The sequence below is a fragment of the Paramisgurnus dabryanus genome, chromosome 8 (assembly GCF_030506205.2).
Source record: "Paramisgurnus dabryanus chromosome 8, PD_genome_1.1, whole genome shotgun sequence".
Taxonomy (NCBI): Eukaryota; Metazoa; Chordata; class Actinopteri; order Cypriniformes; family Cobitidae; genus Paramisgurnus; species Paramisgurnus dabryanus.
The window spans coordinates 1,883,337-1,900,873 of NC_133344.1; the positions used below are offsets into that span (position 1 = coordinate 1,883,337).

Below are 17,537 nucleotides of genomic sequence, written 5' to 3' on the forward strand. Positions count from 1 at the left end.
TATAAGTATTTGAAATGAAAATGATTTCTTAATGTCTAGTGACATATCAGGGCCATTTTATGATTTATTGATGTAAATTTCTTACATACTGTTCCTTTCAAACAGTTATGATCAGTCTTGAAGAAAAAAATGAATGACTAACTTTTAAGACTAGTCCTAAATGTTTATTCAACTGGCCACTGGTCTTAAGTCAATGGTGCAATATTGTTTTTGTTATTTAATGAGCATGTTAGTATGCGCCTATAAACATGATGACAACGTGCATTTGCTTAACACACACGTGGATGCGCAACAGCACACAAACGTTTTTAAATATAAAACATTAAAGGATTAAAATCTAAAAGATTATTATTGAGTCTTTTGGATATAAATGAGAACATTTACCAGACTTTCGAAGGTGTAAAGCTAAAATCAGCTGGCAGAAGAGCTGCTTCATCTAGTAGCCTGGTAAGCTGATTTTTTTGCTTTAGCACTTTTTAATTTTAATAATGCATTTATTTAGATTTTTTTTTAAATGCTACCCCACAGATTTATTGTATATGACAACTTTGTAGCCCTGGATATGGTGACATGAGAATCATAGTAATATTTTTTTAGGGCCTGTTTACACGAGAACGCTCGAGGGTAAAAACGTAAAAATATTTTATCGGATGTGCCTTTCGTTTACACGGCGACGGCGTTTTGGGGGCTTAAAAACGCAAAAAAGTGAAACCACCCTTCAGAGTGGAAATCTTAAAAACGATCTACCGTCGCGTTCTCGTCTAAAGAGTAAAAACGCAAAAGTCTGCTCACGGTGGCTCTCGTCGCGCACGCGTTTACGCCACAGGCATGCGCCAGTTCAGGAAAATAACAACAAACATGTCAGATTATTTCCATACGTCGGACCTTCAAGTTGCCATAGCAGCTCTGATAAATATACAAGTCTTTCCAGCAGTTGTACGAATTATTCACAGCTAGTATTACTGATCAGAGAAGGCACATTAATTACCTCAGTGAAACTGTTGATGCGCCAATTCGTCGGAGGCAAACCAGACGGCTTTGAATGAGACCCGGGAGAACCAGGAAGAAGGTTGTACGCAGGCTCACGGACTTGGTGTTGTTGTGTGTCAGTGCTTCACATTGCCACCTAGCCGCCTGGAGTGCATACTACATCGAATATCACACACTTTTGCGTCACCATATGCACGCAGATTTCCCCCTCAAAATGCTCGTATAAACGCGGAATAAAAAGTGATAACGCAACACCACTTTTGCGGTTTCTTTTCAGATCGTTTCCATGTAAACGTAGCCTTAAACACGCTCCACATGTTTGTAAATTCTTTCTCTCTTTTTTGTTACAAATAAAGTTTTTTTACTTATGCAAACCTTTTATGCATATTTGTAAATGATTCTTTAAAAAAACGTTTTGAGATATCAGTGAACATCTATACTATATTAAAACACTGCTTATTTTATTTATTACTCTATTTCTGAAATAACAATGTTTAAAGAGAACCAAAGCGTTAATTACAAAAATAACCATTTCAATTAATAAAGCACACAGCGAAATGGTGGTCTTCTTCCTCTGCTTACAGTTTTCCGCTTACAAGCCCCCCATGTCCCTAACAAAAATTAACCATGGTTTTATTGTGGTAAAAGTGTAGTAACCATGTTTTTTTTTGGTGTATTGATTACTATGAGCAAAACCATGGTTATTTTGAGGTTACCATGGTTTTACTACAGTAACCATGGTTTAACTATGGTTTTTGAAAACCATGGTTGTCAAAACCATGGTTATTTTGAGGTTACCATTGTTTTACTACAGTAACCATGGTTTTTTGGTTTTAACTGTAGTAAAACCATGGTTAATTTTCGTAAGGGGTAAATAGGCAATCGGGCTTGGCACAAAGGGGATGAGAGACTCTGATTGGTTTATTGCACAATGAGCCCAAACACACCCATTACTCATTACGAGAATAGAAACAACCCTTTAAGACTTTTTTTCATATCGTTAAACTAAAAGTGGATTTAAACACACTATATACTTGCGCCGTGTGCTTTAGACCATGTGCTTAGATCATTAAAATAGTGCCCATGGTGTTGAAATATACAGCCGTGGAAAAAAATAAGAGACTATTTCAATGGTGCCTTTCAGTTTTTCTAGATTTACTTTTTGTAGGTTTGTGTTTAGGTGAAATGAAAATTTTGTTTCATTCAGTTAACTACCGACAACATTTCTGCCAAATTCTTCATAAAAAATGGCTTTTTATTTGCATTTATTTACTGAAAATTTATATGGGTAAAACATGGTCCAAAAAAATAAAAAATAAACATGTACTGTAGTAATCTTCAATATACTGCTGAGAAAACAAGATCATTTTTCAACAACACAATACTAATCTTTTTAAATGTGTTTTAGGGGAAAAAAGTAATGTTTTTTTTTTAAATTAAGATTTTTCTTTTAATTGCGACCAAGTGATTGTCACCCCTGAGGTTTGCTTTTGTTAAAATTCAACAGGAATTAAATGCTCACAATACATCTAGAAATGATGATTAAATTCAAAACTGTAGTGGTCTCTTATTTTTTAACATGCATTTGAATAATATGGTATGAAAACCATATTATTTAAAACTCTACACTATTTACACTATTAAACAAAATCTCTTTATTCTTTTTCATTCCTCTACTAATTTCTTCTGTGTTTATCTCTATACTGTGTTACGTTACGTCTTGACAAATAGAGTTACACACATTAAGAAAGAGAGAGAGAACGCATGTGAAACAGTCTTGATGATGAATGTATTTTTGACATGAGGATGACTTGAAGAGACCAGTGCTCATAATAATTGTGCCTGACATAAGGTTGAGATGTTTATTCATGTCAGAGAGTCATGTTGGTCTTAAATGATGATTCACACTCAATGCTCGAGAACGTTTCAATGGAAAAGTCACAAATTCGCCTTGCGATGAAGGAAAATTTCGCCTGATCGAAGAGAAAAATAAATGCATGCTGCGTTTGAGAAGAGAAAAACGACAGATTGAAATGTCTCCACGGCTCTGTGATTATTATCATGCCAGATCTGTGCTGTTACGACACGGGACGTCTTGATTTCAGCGTGACCTGCGCCTCGGAGTTCAGAAACACCTACAGAAAATGCAAATGTTGTTTATTTGGTAAAGAATTAAGAGGAACCTGATATACGTTCATATACAGATCTAAAGCTGAAGACCGGCAGCTGGTGTCTGGAGTTCATCTCTTTACCTGCAGGGTTTCCCATTTCAAACTAAACTTAATGACACACTTCTGAATAAATCAATAAAACAACCTCACTGCAACCTCGTCTACATCTCTCACAGAATATATATATATATATATCTTATTTTAAATTTCTGAAGACCACAAACGAATCATTCTGCATTTGGAAAGACTACACACATTACTACACATTTACATCAGCAAGAGATTTCACAAAATCACATCCAATCCAAAGATCCAGATGAAATATCAATCAACATATCAAGTTTAACACATGAAAGATTTTGTTTGTGACAAATGTTTTGGTTACCTAAAGAAAAGAGGAGATGTGGGAAGAGAGGCTTGGCAGCTGATCACCTTTTAACATTGCATACAATTCATTTTACACAGTAATGTTATCTCATTATAATGGTTGATACGCTTTAGCTATAATTTATAAATAATTTATATATAATTTATAAAAGTATGGTAATTTACTAGTTATTTCAGCTAATAATTTACTCTGTTGTTAGGTGGCATGCACACTAAAGCACTTAAAGCGGCTGAAACGCCAGGCAGAGGCCGACTATAGTCTTTGATTGCTATGATACTTTATCAGTCGTTGAACGATGCGCCGGTTGGCTGTTGTGTTATTTGTCCCGCCCTTCCTCCCCTGTGATTGGACAGCTGAGTGAGAAGTGACATCGACAAGCTGAGCATTTCACCCAAAGTTGAATATTTTTCAATCTCTCGGTGCCAACATATCCTCCAACTCATACGATTGCTTTGATCTTTGGTCCGTTTCACCAAATACGACCAATAGATGCATGTAGTAAATTAGCGCCTCTACCGGCAGCAGGTGAAACTTAATATATTAGGGTATAAAATGATATTTTGGGGTATAATTTTGCTATGATGACATGTACTGGGATAAGATTTTCAATTTAAAGGGGCATTTCACCCGTAGAAACATTAATCTTTATTGAAAGTGTGTCATATTTATAGTTGAAATGTAACATACATTTAGAATTTGGTGCCTATTTGACAGAGAAAAGGGGTGTTTGTAGTCTCACTCCCTCAAAAAAGATATTGCACTTCCTTCTTTCAATGATGCAAAATGATGATTTTTACATCATTGAAAGAAGGAAGTGCAACACTGAAATCTGTATTTCTGTTGTCTCAGCGGCAACTGAGGAAATTATGCACGACCATTCAAAAACATGACTGGAGTTCTAACTATACAAAGCTTAATGCATATGGGTGAAGTGTCCCTTTAAACCACCAGGATTAATTGTATTTTATTACACATTACACTATTCAGGCATTTAGGGCAAATAACGTACCCATTTATTTATTATATGATATAAACACAGCATACAAAACAAAATTTTTTAAAAATGTACTTAAAATATTCCAAGTGTACCGATGTCAAGCGATCAATTTATTTGAAGAAAAGATGCAAAAGTGATGACAATCTGCTGTAAATATCAGATCCAGAGGTACACTGATTCAAAAAATGCCGCGATGCTACGTCATCTATGATTGTAAAAAGGCATTGGCTCTCGTGTGTCTCGTGACCAATCGCATCATTACGTCAGCTAAGAATGTGAAGTGCTATTGGCTCTTGTGACCGACTACGTCATGCTGGTTTATGTTTGAATGAGATTTGACTGTGCATTCTTCATATAAAGTGATCGTATGGCTTCAGTTCGCAAGGTTTGCAACGTGAATGCTTTGTAATACTTTTATACTGTTTTATGCAATAAATACCTGACTGTACTTTTACTTGCGTGTTGTGTTTGATATGGTTGAGAAGTGGTTGGGTTTAGGGTAAGGGTGAGGGTGGGGTTAGATGCTCCAAAATATCTTTAAAACCATAAATGTTTATGAAACTTTTTCTACAAATTCATAAAATTAAATGAGTCTAATCTGTATAAGGCAAAAACGACAACGTAACAACAGGTTGTATTTATAAACTACTGCCGCTAGAGGACACTAATGCCTTAATACGTCACTTTACGACATAATAAGGTGCTTGCACAAATGACCTATGAGGTCGGTATTTTTTGTTGGAGAGTCTCCTCGGCGCTCAGTGCGGACAAAACCCACCAGCTGCTGGCATTTTTAAAAGCGCGGCTCATCTATTGGAAACAATTGAAAACATACAACAGCTGCCGGTGTAAACGCTTTGGTGTGCACGCTACCTTATTGATTCTTTAGTTTAGTCCACAAAAGCCGCTTATGTTGTTGCCGCTGATCCATCTATATATACAGTGATGTTAGTGAAAAGCGTTCAATTTGATTAATGTGACATTAACCAACAGATCACACTGATATCAGATGAAAATGAAGGCTGTTACAGAGGTTTATTGTTGAAGACAAACATCATTTTTCTTTAAAAATAACTTACTGGTGAATTATGCACAATAAGACCTGGAATGTAAACAGTAAATTTAGATTTCCTGTCGACTTTAAACTCTAATTTGCATTATAATCATAAATGGAACAAAATTCAATTGTTGCCGACACACGCAGAGAGAAAAAACACTGTCGTTTCAGCAGGTGACTATTCAGGTGTGTGTGTGCGTGTCTGTGTGTGTGTGTCTGTGTGTTTACTGAATACTTCAAATGAACACAACTTTGTTCTGCCTGATGTGTTTTGTGCACTTATTCACGCCTCTCTCACAATGTGCTAATTACACACAACACGACAAACAAACAAACAGAAACAATTAACAGATTCTGTCATTTTCTCTCTCTCTCTCTCTCTCTCTCTCTCTCTCATTCACTCACTTCTGTTATAGAGCAGAAGTTATAATTTAGTGTCGAGCTGTTCCCACGGCGATGAGAACTGGGCGCGCTCACCTGAGAAAAACAATCCTATCAGAGAGCGACAGTAATTACAGAGAGACAGAAAGAAAAATAAGAAAGGAAAGATGGAGGGGGTGAGAAATACATGGAGGGCAGAAACAAGTCTACAGTACATTACTGCTTCAAAAGAGAGAAAATAGAACGAGGAAACCAAGAGGAAAAAAACTGAAACATGTGAAAGAAAGAGACCTCGAGAAAAACAAGAGAGAGAGAGAGATTCAGATGTCTGTGACATTAAACCTTGTGTGTTTTTTATTCAGGTTTCAGTTATACAAACACAAAACTAAAATCTGCTGTATTGCTAAATAAATAAATCCAAACAGATAATCCAATGAAGCTCTTCAGTATGAAAGGAATTTTAAATTTGTTTCCTTAACAAATGAAATCTGTCACAATTTTCACAGATTTCAGCCACATGACTGCAGGAGTTCAATTTAAAGGGGATGGGGGTTAATGATATTTCATGTATTCAGACTTATTAACACATTTAAGAGTTGTAATTCTCATGTTAAACAAATGCAAAGGGTCAAAAAGCAGAGCGTGGGACAAAGTATTTCTGGGACAATCTATGTGTACTCCATTGGCAGATATTTTTGCTTGTTTTAAGCATAAATTCACTTAAATTGTATATTTTTTGTCTAAAAACTAGTATTATTTTCTTAGGTCATTTTGCTCATCAAGAAAATACATCTTGATTTAATAATTTTTAAATATTTCTACTGAAAACAAGACAAAAATACACTGTAAAAAAATCCGTAGAAATTACAGCTGGGTTGCCGGTAACTTACCGTAGATTTAAATTTATGTTATTTACTGGCAATATTTTGTTCAAAGTTAAATGAACATTAAACATTTACAAGTCTTTGTCTTTACAGAGTAAAAACAAAAAAACAGCATCAAGCAAAACATTCTGGGAAACAAAATCTGAAGCAAAAAACAGAAAAAGGTTGATGATGATTTCTGGTTCCCAGAATGCTTTGCATGAGGCTGTTATTTTATAGTTTTATTCTGTAAAGATAAAGACTTGTTAATATTTAAATTTTATTTAACTTTGAACAAACTCTTGCCAGTAAATAACATAAATGTAAATCTACGGTAAATTACCGGCAACCCATCTGCAAAAACTTTTTTTACAGTGTACTAAGTAAGAAAGTCATTTTTTGCAGTGTACACTAAGAAAATATTTTCTTGAAAATCATTTTTTGCCGTGAAATGTAACACACACATTGCTTTTTTTTAAAGGTAACTTGAATATTAATGTGTACACTTATAAAGTAATGCGTTACTTTACTCGTTACTTCAAATAAGTTATATTATTACATAATGCATGTTACTTGTAATGCGTTACCCGAACAGTGCATATTAATGACCCCACATATTCCTTTTATGGGCACTTCCCCTGGAAATACACGCCCACACGTCAATCAGAGTAAGAACGCGTATCATTAGCATTGTTTGTGCGATTAAAAGTCACTGCACGCGACAGCTTTGTTTTACAACAAGAGTCAACAATGGCATAAAAGAAGAAGTGTATTTTTGGGTGTAAGAAGAAGAAAGTCTTGTTCATCTTTCCAAGTAAGACAGCATTACGGAAACAATAGATATAGTTTGTTTAACCGGGGTAGCAGTGGAGTTTTGTGTGTGTGTTTGTTTAAATCTGGATTTTGTTAAAATGGGGCATTTCCAACCGAGTCAGAAGTCGCAGGCGGTACGTAAAACTGCATCAAATGTCTGTTTTGTTGACAATCAGTGCATACATAATATAATGTAAATGACACAAACATGTAGTGAATCATAAGTTATCCAGAGATTGTGGGATAATGTTTTGTGTATGTTGCTCTTGACTCGCTCTTCCCGCTGGATGCTTTCGGGATCTTGTGCTTTTCCAGAAACAATTGCTAGAGCTGATCTGTCTTTTATAAATCCGATCAAACTAAAGACTCTTGGAAGATATGAAGGAGGTAATGCTACTTTACAGGTACTCACGATTAACATCAGATAAGCAGAAACACTGTGTGTTATTATGTGAGGTTTAAAAAAATAACCTGAAAATGATAGTTATATAAACAGCAATATAACTTACATTCTGTATTTCTTTCTTCTATTGAAGCAGATGGACATCAGTTTCTCTTCTGCAATCGTGCCGGTCCAGTTTCACTTCAGTATGAAAAACTCTGATCGGAATGCCGTGATACAGTCAAATATTTCATATCCTTAAATATTAACACTGCTCGGCCTGACAGATGACAAGATAAAAACACAACTGTAGTACCATAATAACATCTTACATGAAAATTAAATATTTAAAATCCCTTTCATATCTTACCTGTAGAGGTGTCAAACTACATGAGCAGCTCAGTTATACAGAAACGCTAATAAAGATAACTTGACAAATTAAATTATGATAATATGCTTTGAATTGGAATAAACGTACGGTACATAATTAAATAATATTCAAACTAAACCCAAGACTGTGTGTCTTTTTGTTGAAATGACCTGCACACATCGGCATCAGGGTTACCCTGCACTCTCATCCTCAACAGTGCCATGACAACTGATTCTGTTGCCATGGTGATAAAGATGACCTGACCCAACACCAGTGTGAGAGATATCAAATCATTTTATTATTATTATTATAAATCATCACTTTCTACATAATACAGTATGTGCTTTATGAAATCCACATGTACACAAACCCTTCATCTAATAAAACAAAGAATCAATAAATAAATAAGAGAGTAATCATTGTTTATTTATTCATTTCTATCCATTACTTTACAAAGATTTATATTCAACAGTGCTTAAAATTAACTTATATTAAAACAATACAAACATGAAAGTGTTTTTCGTACATCCATCTGGAGGTATATAATTGTGTTCGTACGCTCGCAAAAATGTTGGGTTGTTTTAACTCAAATCTGGAAAAAAACAAATTATAGTTTAAACAACACAATATTTATAAAGTTTAAGTTTGTATGTGTTTTTTTAGGCATTTCGTAAGGCAAGGCACACGTGGACCCACACACACGCCACAAACGAAAAAGCACTTTGGTTTCATGGTCAATAAAATCACGCTCCGGCTGAAAAAACAGCTTAAAAACGCAGTGGTCAGGCTGAAATACTTTCATTATTGCTTTAAGTAAACAAACACACTTCTTCTGGAGTGATAAAGGAAAATACTTCTGGAGTGACTAAAAACTTCCTAAAATATTCCAGTCTTCAGGAAACATTATTTAGTACCGATTCATTTATGTGTAAACTCAGAATATTTAGGAAGAGATGTGGAAATGTCGTGAACTCAAATTGTGCTTTAGATTTCCACCTGAGAGGAAGACGAGAAGAAATAAATTGAAAATTCTGTTTATGATCTGTGAAATACTCAGACCAGTCGAAGAAATGTAAGCGTAACATCAGGAGTGTTATCATACAGTACACATATGAGAGGATGAAGATCACAGGTTAGTGGTGATCACCGGTGTGACCCCGTGAATCAAGAGGGTCGGGCCCAGATCCCGCGTGAGCAGATCTAACTGATGCAGGTAGTCAGGGTAACGACTGGTGTCCGCGGGAGGACGTGGCAAATAGAGGAAGCGCACGGCAGGCGTGCCGAGCGGCTGGTCCAAGATCAGTTTATTAACTGCCCGCAAGTACTCATCCGATACTCGCGTGGTGTTGCTTTGGAAACTATTCGCGTACCCTTTTTCTACTTCGACTCCGCCCACGTCTCCTTCCAGCCCCTCCTCTTCGAGTCGCGTCTGACGCTGCCAGTGTAGGGCCACCTGATTGTCCCAGGGCACCGTACAGATGTCCGCTTTCATCCTGAGATCTTTCAGAAGAAGTCCGAGCTTGCGTTCCGTCCCCTTGATGCTCCGGCCCGCCTCCACGCAGAGAAAGAGGCGGAGTCTGGCTTTCTGCCACGCCCTCGTCATGTTAAGGATGCAGGCTAGCTGCAGCAAAAAAAGCGAGCACGTATCCACGTACGCGGCGCTGTCCGGTCGCAGCAGATTCACCGGCCAAACGTCGACGAACATGGGACCTCGGAGAGTTTGGGTTCGATCGAACTCTCCAAAATATCGAGCCAACGCGATGTTCTTCAGCATCTTAACCGCGTCTGCGATTATACAGACGTACTCCTGAGGGCTGAGAGATTTCCCGTCCCTGCTGCCGGACATGATCCCACGCACAGGTGGGAAATGAAAAGGTGGATCGTCGTGCTCCTCCGGGTCTTCATCCTGAACAGAACTTTCAGCGGTTTTGACCATCAACAGGGTAGATTCCTGGAGTCGGTCCTGAGGCGGGACGTCGTCATAGAAACCCAGAACGAGAGTGTTGGGTCTCATCCCACCTGTATAGCAAAAGATAAAGAAACAGAGTGAAATTTTATATATAAGCATAGCAATATAACTACAGTGTGATATGTTTGTGTGACGCTCACCGAGTCCTGATATAAACAGCAGGTGTTGAACTCCATGTCTGATGGAGTCTGCCAGCGTGAGATTGACAAATGCTTTAATATTCAAATGATCCACGAGAGACAACCATGAATCATACTGAGACTGCAGAGGATCTGATGGGAGAACGTCTGGAGAAAGACAGAGAGATACACTACAGCTGTGATGGGAATTTAAATACTGATGTTCATCAACACCACCTTAAGTTTGGTTGTATTTAGTGTCATAGAGAGAGCAGTCGAGGAGCTCAGATGCAAAAGCCGCTAAACGTGTCAAAAACGAGATTATGATATCGATTTAAATCCGCCAACCTCGTGCCATTCAGAAATACTGCATTGTTGGCAGAATCCACTAAATGCCACATCGACTTTGTGCACTTGTCCTCTAAGTTAGATGAACGACTGCGTGCAAGACGACTGAGGATTACATTCAATCTTGTGTCCCTTGTGAGTACTTGGATCTGAATACAACCTGAATGTTGCATTCACATGGATCACAGCACCACCTAATGTGTGCTTCAGTTTCTTCACTTTTAAGTGATTTTGCAATTGTTGAAGTGGATTTTTTTTAAGAAGTGGAAGTTATTGCCACCAAAGCTTGCATGCACTTAGAGGGTTTTGCAGCGAAGGACAGCCAAATTTGTTAAATTAGAATGGAATGACTTAAGTGACACTGGTGAAAATAACATTTCAATGACTGACTAATAACCTTTTAATTGGCTTTAAAGTGGAATTACTAAACATAATAGTATAATAAAAATGCTTATTTAAGAAATCATGTCAGACGCACATAGAGGGTTTTGCATCTAAACACTGCAAAAAATGACTTTCTTCACTGCAAAAAATGTTTTGAAGATAAAATGTTCCTAGTAGTTTTGTTTTTCAGTAAAAATATCTAAAAATTCTTAAATTAAGATGCTTTTTCGTGATGAGCAAAATGACCTAAGAAAATAAGTCTAGTTTTAGACCAAAAATATCAAATTTTATTTTGCTCATCAAGAAAAAGCGTCTTAATTTAAGAATTTTAAGATATTTTTACTGAAAACAAGACAAAAATACTAAGAATTTTTTTTGAAAATAATTTTTGCAGTGTTAGTATGTTTGTCTTGTTTTCAGTACAAAATAAAAAAAATCTTAAATGAAGACGTATTTCTTCACTTTAGAAACTGACTTTCTTAATTAGTATTTTTGTCTTGTTTTCAGTAAAAACATCTAAAAATTATTAATTGAAGATGTTTTTTCTTGATGAGCAAAATGACCTAAGAAAATAAGTCTAGTTTTTAGACAAAAAATCTAAACTTTAAGTAAATAAGTGCCTTAAACAAGCAGAAAAACCAGCCAATGGAATAAGAAAAATTTTCTTGAAATAATTTTTTTCAGACACTTAATTCAAGAATTTTTTTCTTATTCCATTGGCAGATTTTTTGCTTGTTTTAAGCACAAATTCGCTAAAATTTGATATTTTTTGTCTAAAAACTAGACTTATTTTCCTAGGGCACTTTGCTCATCAAGAAAATACATCTTAATTTAAGAACTGTTAGATATTTTTGCTAAAAAAGACAGAAATACTAAGCAAGAAAGTCATTTTTTGCAGTGATGATGAGCAAAATGACCTAAGAAAAAAAGTTTCGTTCTTAGACCAAAAATATCAAATTTAAGTGATTTTGTGCATAATACAAGCAAAAAAAATCTGCCAATGGGGTAAGCAAAAATCTTGAACACTTTTCTTAAACACAAAATTCAAGAAAAATTTGCCAACCCCATTGGCAGATTGTTTTGCTTGTTTTATGCACAAAATCACTTAAATTTGATAATTTTGTTGAATTTGACTTATTCTCCGGGGTTGTTCAAAAAAAGCATCTTCATTTAAGAATTTAAGAATTTTTAGATATTTTTACTGATAACAAGACAAAAATACTAAGAATTTTTTTCTTGAAAATCATTTTTTGCAGTGTTGGCAGATTTTTTTTTGTTACTTATTTTAAGCACAAATTTATTTAAATTGTATATTTTTTGTCTAAAAACTAAACTTATTTTCTTAGGTCATTTTGCTAATCAAGAAATTACATCTTTATTTAAGAATTTTTTGATATTTGCACTGAAAACAAGACAAAAATACTAAGTAAGAAAGGCATTGCTGTGAACTCCTCAGTTGTGCTCTTTAATTTCACTGTAGTTTGTTGGTGATTTATTTGAAATAATTGTCCGTAGTTAAAGTATTTTATTGTACTGTAAGTTACCCAGATCTCCCAGCTGAACGTGTCCCAGCACATACAGTCCACTCTTTTTGATGTCATTGATGAACGTGATCAATCCCACACTGCACCTGGGGTTACACACCATCAGCAGAATCTGAGGTCTCCAGAACTTCACGTGATCTTTACGAACGTCCAGCATTAGCAGGTATTTACGCACCTGAAAACACACAGGACCGTCAATTCCCTTACCATGATTATTGTGGTAAAAGTGTAGTAACCATAGTTTTTTGGTGTATTGATTACGTTTAGCAAAACCATGGCTTTACTACACTAATCATGGTTTACCTATGGCTTATTTTGTGGTAGCCATGGTTTTACTACACTAACCATAGTTTTTTTGTGGTATTAAAACATGATTAATTTTCACAAGTGTTTATACTGTATGTCAGTCCAACAGTTTCATGAAACGGATCAGAGATTATACTCAAACTGTAAAGTTACTGTAGTAACAGTGTTACTGTAATAAATCCCAAAGCTGGAGATAAAGCATGTGTGACATTGTGTGTGTGTGTGTGCGCGTGTGTGTTTGTGTAATAAGTTAAGTGGCTGAAATATTCCTATGGTACTTGATGGTGACTGTTCCTGGCAACAGTTTCTAAGGCGTCAGTCTCCTGGCAACAGTCCAGTGTAACAGAGGACAGATTACACAACTAAGGATGTGTGTGTGTGTGTGTGTGTGTGTGTGTGTTGACCTGATGAAAGATAAGAGCTTGACTGATGCATCCCCAGCTGCTGATGGGACTCAGGTAATGAATGAGCAGCAGTAACAGCAGCATAAAGGCGATGCTGGCAGACGCATAGATGGAATTTATAAGAAACATCATGACAGCACAGCCGATGATCCCCAGAACACACGTGTGCCAGGTGAAATACCTGAATGTGGGTCTGAGAGAGAGAGAGAGAGAGAGAGAGAGAGAGAGAGAGAGAGAGATAAAGTTTGATCTTTAATGGCTTCAGTGATGAGAGAGGTCAAGCAGAACTAAATCTGTTTCTGTTTCATTAGAGGATGAAGTCATTTAGAGACACGACACAAAATAAAAAACAGGTCAAAGTTCTGCTGTGTGTTTCTAAATGACAGTGAGTGTATTTGTGTACACTAATGTGTATATTTAGACCATTGGGAGTGTGTGTGTGTGTGTGACAGTCATTATAAATGGCAATTACCACAATGTCTTTAATGGTGCATTATCTTCTGGAGTGGTCAATGTGTGTTTGTGTGTGCGTGTATTTAATGGCTCTTTTGGAGGTCCGTGTTAAACGAATCAATGAGTTTAAACAACAGTTTAGTGCAGATGGTTGAATCTCATCAAAACAAAAGTAAATGGATAATTAAGATGTTTTTGAATTGTGAAATTATTCTCGTGACAATTAAGCACATTTAGTTCAGTTTGAGTTCATTTGGTTTTTCCTCATTCGGTGCTTCTGGATTCTAACCTTTGGTTTTTCCGTAACAGTTCTTCTAATGAGAACGAGATTAGTAATAGATTGCATGGAAAATATGCTTTAAGTGTCGTGAAAAAAATGCAAAAAAACCTAATGCTCCTGAAAATACATTTCATGCAAACAAAAATACACTTTATCCTCTTGATTTGGGGTGAAATACAAGCCGGATGTATTCCTGAAGTCCTGACACACATATATGCACGCACACACACACACACACGCACACACGCACGCACGCACGCACGCACGCACGCACGCACGCACGCACACACATACACTTTATCCTCTTGATTTGGGGTGAAATACAAGCCGGATGTATTCCTGAAGTCCTGACACACATATATGCACGCACGCACGCACGCACACACACACACACACACGTGCGCAAACACGCGCACACATACACTTTATCCTCTTGATTTGGGGTGAAATAAGCATGCACTCACACACACACACGCATGCATGCATGTACAGATACACACACACATATGCATGCACACAAGCACGCACACACAAACAAGAACACACAAACAAGCACGCACGCATGCATGAACACAAACTTATATGCATGCACACCCACACACCAACACACACACACACACACGCAAACACGCATAAACACACAAGCACGCATGCAAACACGGACACACAAGCACGCACAAACAAACAAACATACAAGCACCCACAGACACACACATGCACACACACATAACAAAAAATGTACACATAGACTTTATCCTCTTGATTTGGGGTGAAATAAGCACACACACACACACACACGCATACACACAAACGCACACACAAGCACGCACACACAAACAAGCACACATGCATGCATGAACACACACACATATGCATGCACACACACACACCCGCACGCACGCATGCATGCACACACACTCACACACACGCATACACACACACACGCAAACACAAGCATGCAAACACAGACACACAAGCATGCACACACACAAACTTTATCCTCTTAATTTGGGGTGAAGCACACACACACACACACACACACACACACATGCATGCACATAAAAACACACAAACAATCACGCATGCATGAACACACACACACACACACACACACACACACACACGAACACACACACACACACACGCATACATGCATGCACACACACACATGCACACACACGCATGCACACACACGTGCACGCACGCATGCAAACACAGGCACCCAAACACGGACACACAAACACGCACAAACAAACAAGCACACACACGCATGCATGACACACACTCATGCATACACACACAAACCGGCACACACATACACTTTAGCCTCTTGATTTGGGGTGAAATACAAGTCGGATGTGTTCTTGAATACACACACACACACACAAGCACGTATGCACACACAGCGTCTGTTTTCCACATTCGTTCAAGTTCAAAATCTCATTCCAGTTTTACTTTTTCTCATTCACCCTTTCATTTCCTCTTGTGTTTTCATTTCTCTGACATTTCACTGTTGTGTCTTTTGCCCTGTTTGTGTCTTTCTTTTCTTCTCCTTCCATTTCTCTTCCTCCGCACCACCACCACCACCCGCTGCTCCGGGCAGCAACCGCAATTATGTTAAAAGCAGATCAGCTCCTGCTTCAGTGATGTCACCCTGCTCGTGTCAGCAAAAAGCAAACTTCTCCGAGTCGAAGGATCCGCGCGACAAGCGTACAAACTCTCCGGCGTTTCCATCAGCGCCTGATTAGCAGGACAGTGGAATCAGTTGAAGGGGCCATTAATCAGTTTAATTGCTTTTCTCAATCCAATCTAACAGTTACCAACGTGAGAAGCGCCTCATTTTCTCACACCCAGGCGACAGACAGAACAAACATGCTTCACACGTCAGTAAACCTGTCTGTCAGCGACTGAACACAAACTAGAGTTTATCAACTTATCTTACAAACATCAACACCTGTGCATGACCTCTAACAAACAAACAAACAGATTTACAGCAGACAGCACCTGTGCATCTAACAATTAAACAAACATCTTTACATTTCCTACAAACACCAGATGTGCATTAGGGGTCGAACGATTATTGGCCTGGCCAATATTAAGCACTCTTCGCTATAGGTCAGTTTTAAAACTGATTTGATTTCTGACTTAATGGGAGTCACGAGTCCAGCACGTTTTATATTATTAATAACTATTGCAATCAGGGGTGGGCGTTAAAAATTTGTCAACCAGTACAGATTTTGGGCCCAAAAATCTTTTGTATGTACATGTATTTAAGCACTGCAGTTTTAAAAAAGTGATTTTAAGCCATTGAAACAAAAACAACAGATGATGCACTGTTTCTGTGTGAGAAGAGCATGCAAGCCATGCATTAGAGGTCTTCACGGGTCCATTTACATCTGAAAACCCAAAGTCCGCCCGAAGACATGAGCGGGTTCGGGTCTTAAAGTTTAACATGTGCCTCGCACATTGGTTTAGGTATAATATCGCACATTGGTTTAGGTATAATATTAGCAGCTTTGGGTCTTGGGTAATTTAAAATGAATGTGCTTTTGCGAACGGACCCAAGAAGATCCAAACTAACTTGCGTGTGTGCATCGAGTCCTTTTCCAACCCCTTCTCTGTTTGCCAAGAGCGCTTGCGACATTGTGTGGCTGGCGGTAGGTTAATTTTGTCATTGAGCCAGACCTGCCAGTGCATTCTGAATGCACATTTTAGCATTTACCTTGGTGTCATCATCAGATAATAAATAAAAATAAATGCAGCATTGGGTCAAATTGGAGGCAAACGGGGTTTCTTTCGGTTTCTTCAGACTTGCAGACATCATGCCGTTTATATTCAGGTTAAAATAATCGCCACTGGTTCAGGTTGGACTCTGGTCTAATTTTCTCGGGTTTGTCTCGGGTCAGGTCTTTCTTTTAAAAACATAATTTATGCATTATTTATGGTTTGGGTAAAAATCGATTCGGGTCGTGTACATTTCTTGAAGACCTCTACCACGCATCCGCTGTTCATTGAGCTTGCGAGTATTTTTGCCACTTTATTTGCCTTAAAAACACACATGCATCAAAATCCCCGTTGTTGCAAGTATCCTCATAAACACGACCACTAAGATCTTAAGAGAAAGTAAACTGCTGAAAAAAGAAACACATGTGTAACAGTAGATTGGATCTGGACTTTGGTCTTAAAGGGGAAGTTATATAATTTTCCTCCTGTCTGAAAATCTCTTACTGCTCTTGACCAAATCACTTTTCTACGTTTAATATAATATAACTTATAGCATGAATTTAAATAATTATAAATATAATTATAATAATGTAT

The 17,537-nt window shown here is 37.3% G+C and overlaps 1 protein-coding gene across 2 annotated transcripts in view; it reads right to left on the minus strand.

Annotated features, from left to right (window-relative positions):
- Positions 1-8,813: 8,813 nt before the first annotated feature.
- LOC135770648 (zgc:153039) overlaps positions 8,814-17,537 on the minus strand; it is a 32,644-nt gene continuing 23,920 nt past the window's right edge. For both annotated transcript variants that reach the window (XM_065280316.2, XM_065280320.1), the window contains 4 exons: positions 13,487-13,679; positions 12,777-12,951; positions 10,522-10,668; positions 8,814-10,431 (listed from right to left, as the gene is read on the minus strand). In XM_065280316.2, coding sequence (XP_065136388.1) covers positions 9,539-10,431; positions 10,522-10,668; positions 12,777-12,951; positions 13,487-13,679 — 1,408 coding nt within the window. In that variant the 3' untranslated portion in view covers positions 8,814-9,538. The remainder of the gene's footprint in view (positions 10,432-10,521; positions 10,669-12,776; positions 12,952-13,486; positions 13,680-17,537) is intronic.